The 618-nt window shown below is 32.0% G+C and overlaps 1 protein-coding gene across 1 annotated transcript in view; it reads right to left on the bottom strand.

Moving 5' to 3' along the window:
• The window catches only part of LOC103589212 (putative DMBT1-like protein), a 12848-nt gene extending 12504 nt beyond the window's left edge, over positions 1-344 (bottom strand). Inside the window, exon 1 of the mRNA XM_008571119.1 lies at positions 329-344. Within this exon, the coding sequence (XP_008569341.1) occupies positions 329-344 (16 nt within the window). The remainder of the gene's footprint in view (positions 1-328) is intronic.
• Between the last annotated feature and the right edge of the window lie 274 nt (positions 345-618).

The raw sequence follows: 618 nt of genomic DNA, 5'->3' as shown, positions 1-618 counted from the left end.
CATCCGATGATGGACATTTGGGCTGGTTCCAACTCTTGGCTATTGTGAAGAGTGCTGCGATAAACATTGGGGAACAGGTACATAATTTGATATTGAAACCATCTGGGTCTGGAGATTTCTTTATTGGAAGGTTTTTAAAATAAGAATACAATTTCTTTTATTATTATAGGAATATGTACATTATATATTTCATTTTGGATGCATTTTGGTAGTCTGTAATTTTTGAGAAATTGGTCCATTTTATCTAAGTTGTCAGATTCACATGTGTAAAATTGTCTGTAGCATTCCTTTACTACCCTTTTAATGTCTATTGAGTCTGTTGTCACACCTCGCTTTTCAATCATGGTATCGGTAATTTGTGTTTTCTCTCTCTGACTTCCTCTTTAACTATCAAATATATAGATATTTATTGTTTAATTTCCAAATATTTGAACATTCTTCTTTTATTTTTATGCTACTAATTTCTAGTCTAATTTCTTAATATCAGAGGGCATACTTTGTTTTAGTTTGATATAATCCCATTTGTTTATTTTTCCTTTGGTTGCCCATGCTTTTGGGGTTGTATTCATGAAGTCTGTGTCCAGTCCTACTTCCTGAAGTGTTTCTCCTATGTTTTTT

Source organism: Galeopterus variegatus, unplaced genomic scaffold (genome assembly GCF_000696425.1).
Source record: "Galeopterus variegatus unplaced genomic scaffold, G_variegatus-3.0.2 Scaffold661, whole genome shotgun sequence".
Classification (NCBI taxonomy): domain Eukaryota; kingdom Metazoa; phylum Chordata; class Mammalia; order Dermoptera; family Cynocephalidae; genus Galeopterus; species Galeopterus variegatus.
This window is presented reverse-complemented; position numbering and strand designations above follow the sequence as displayed.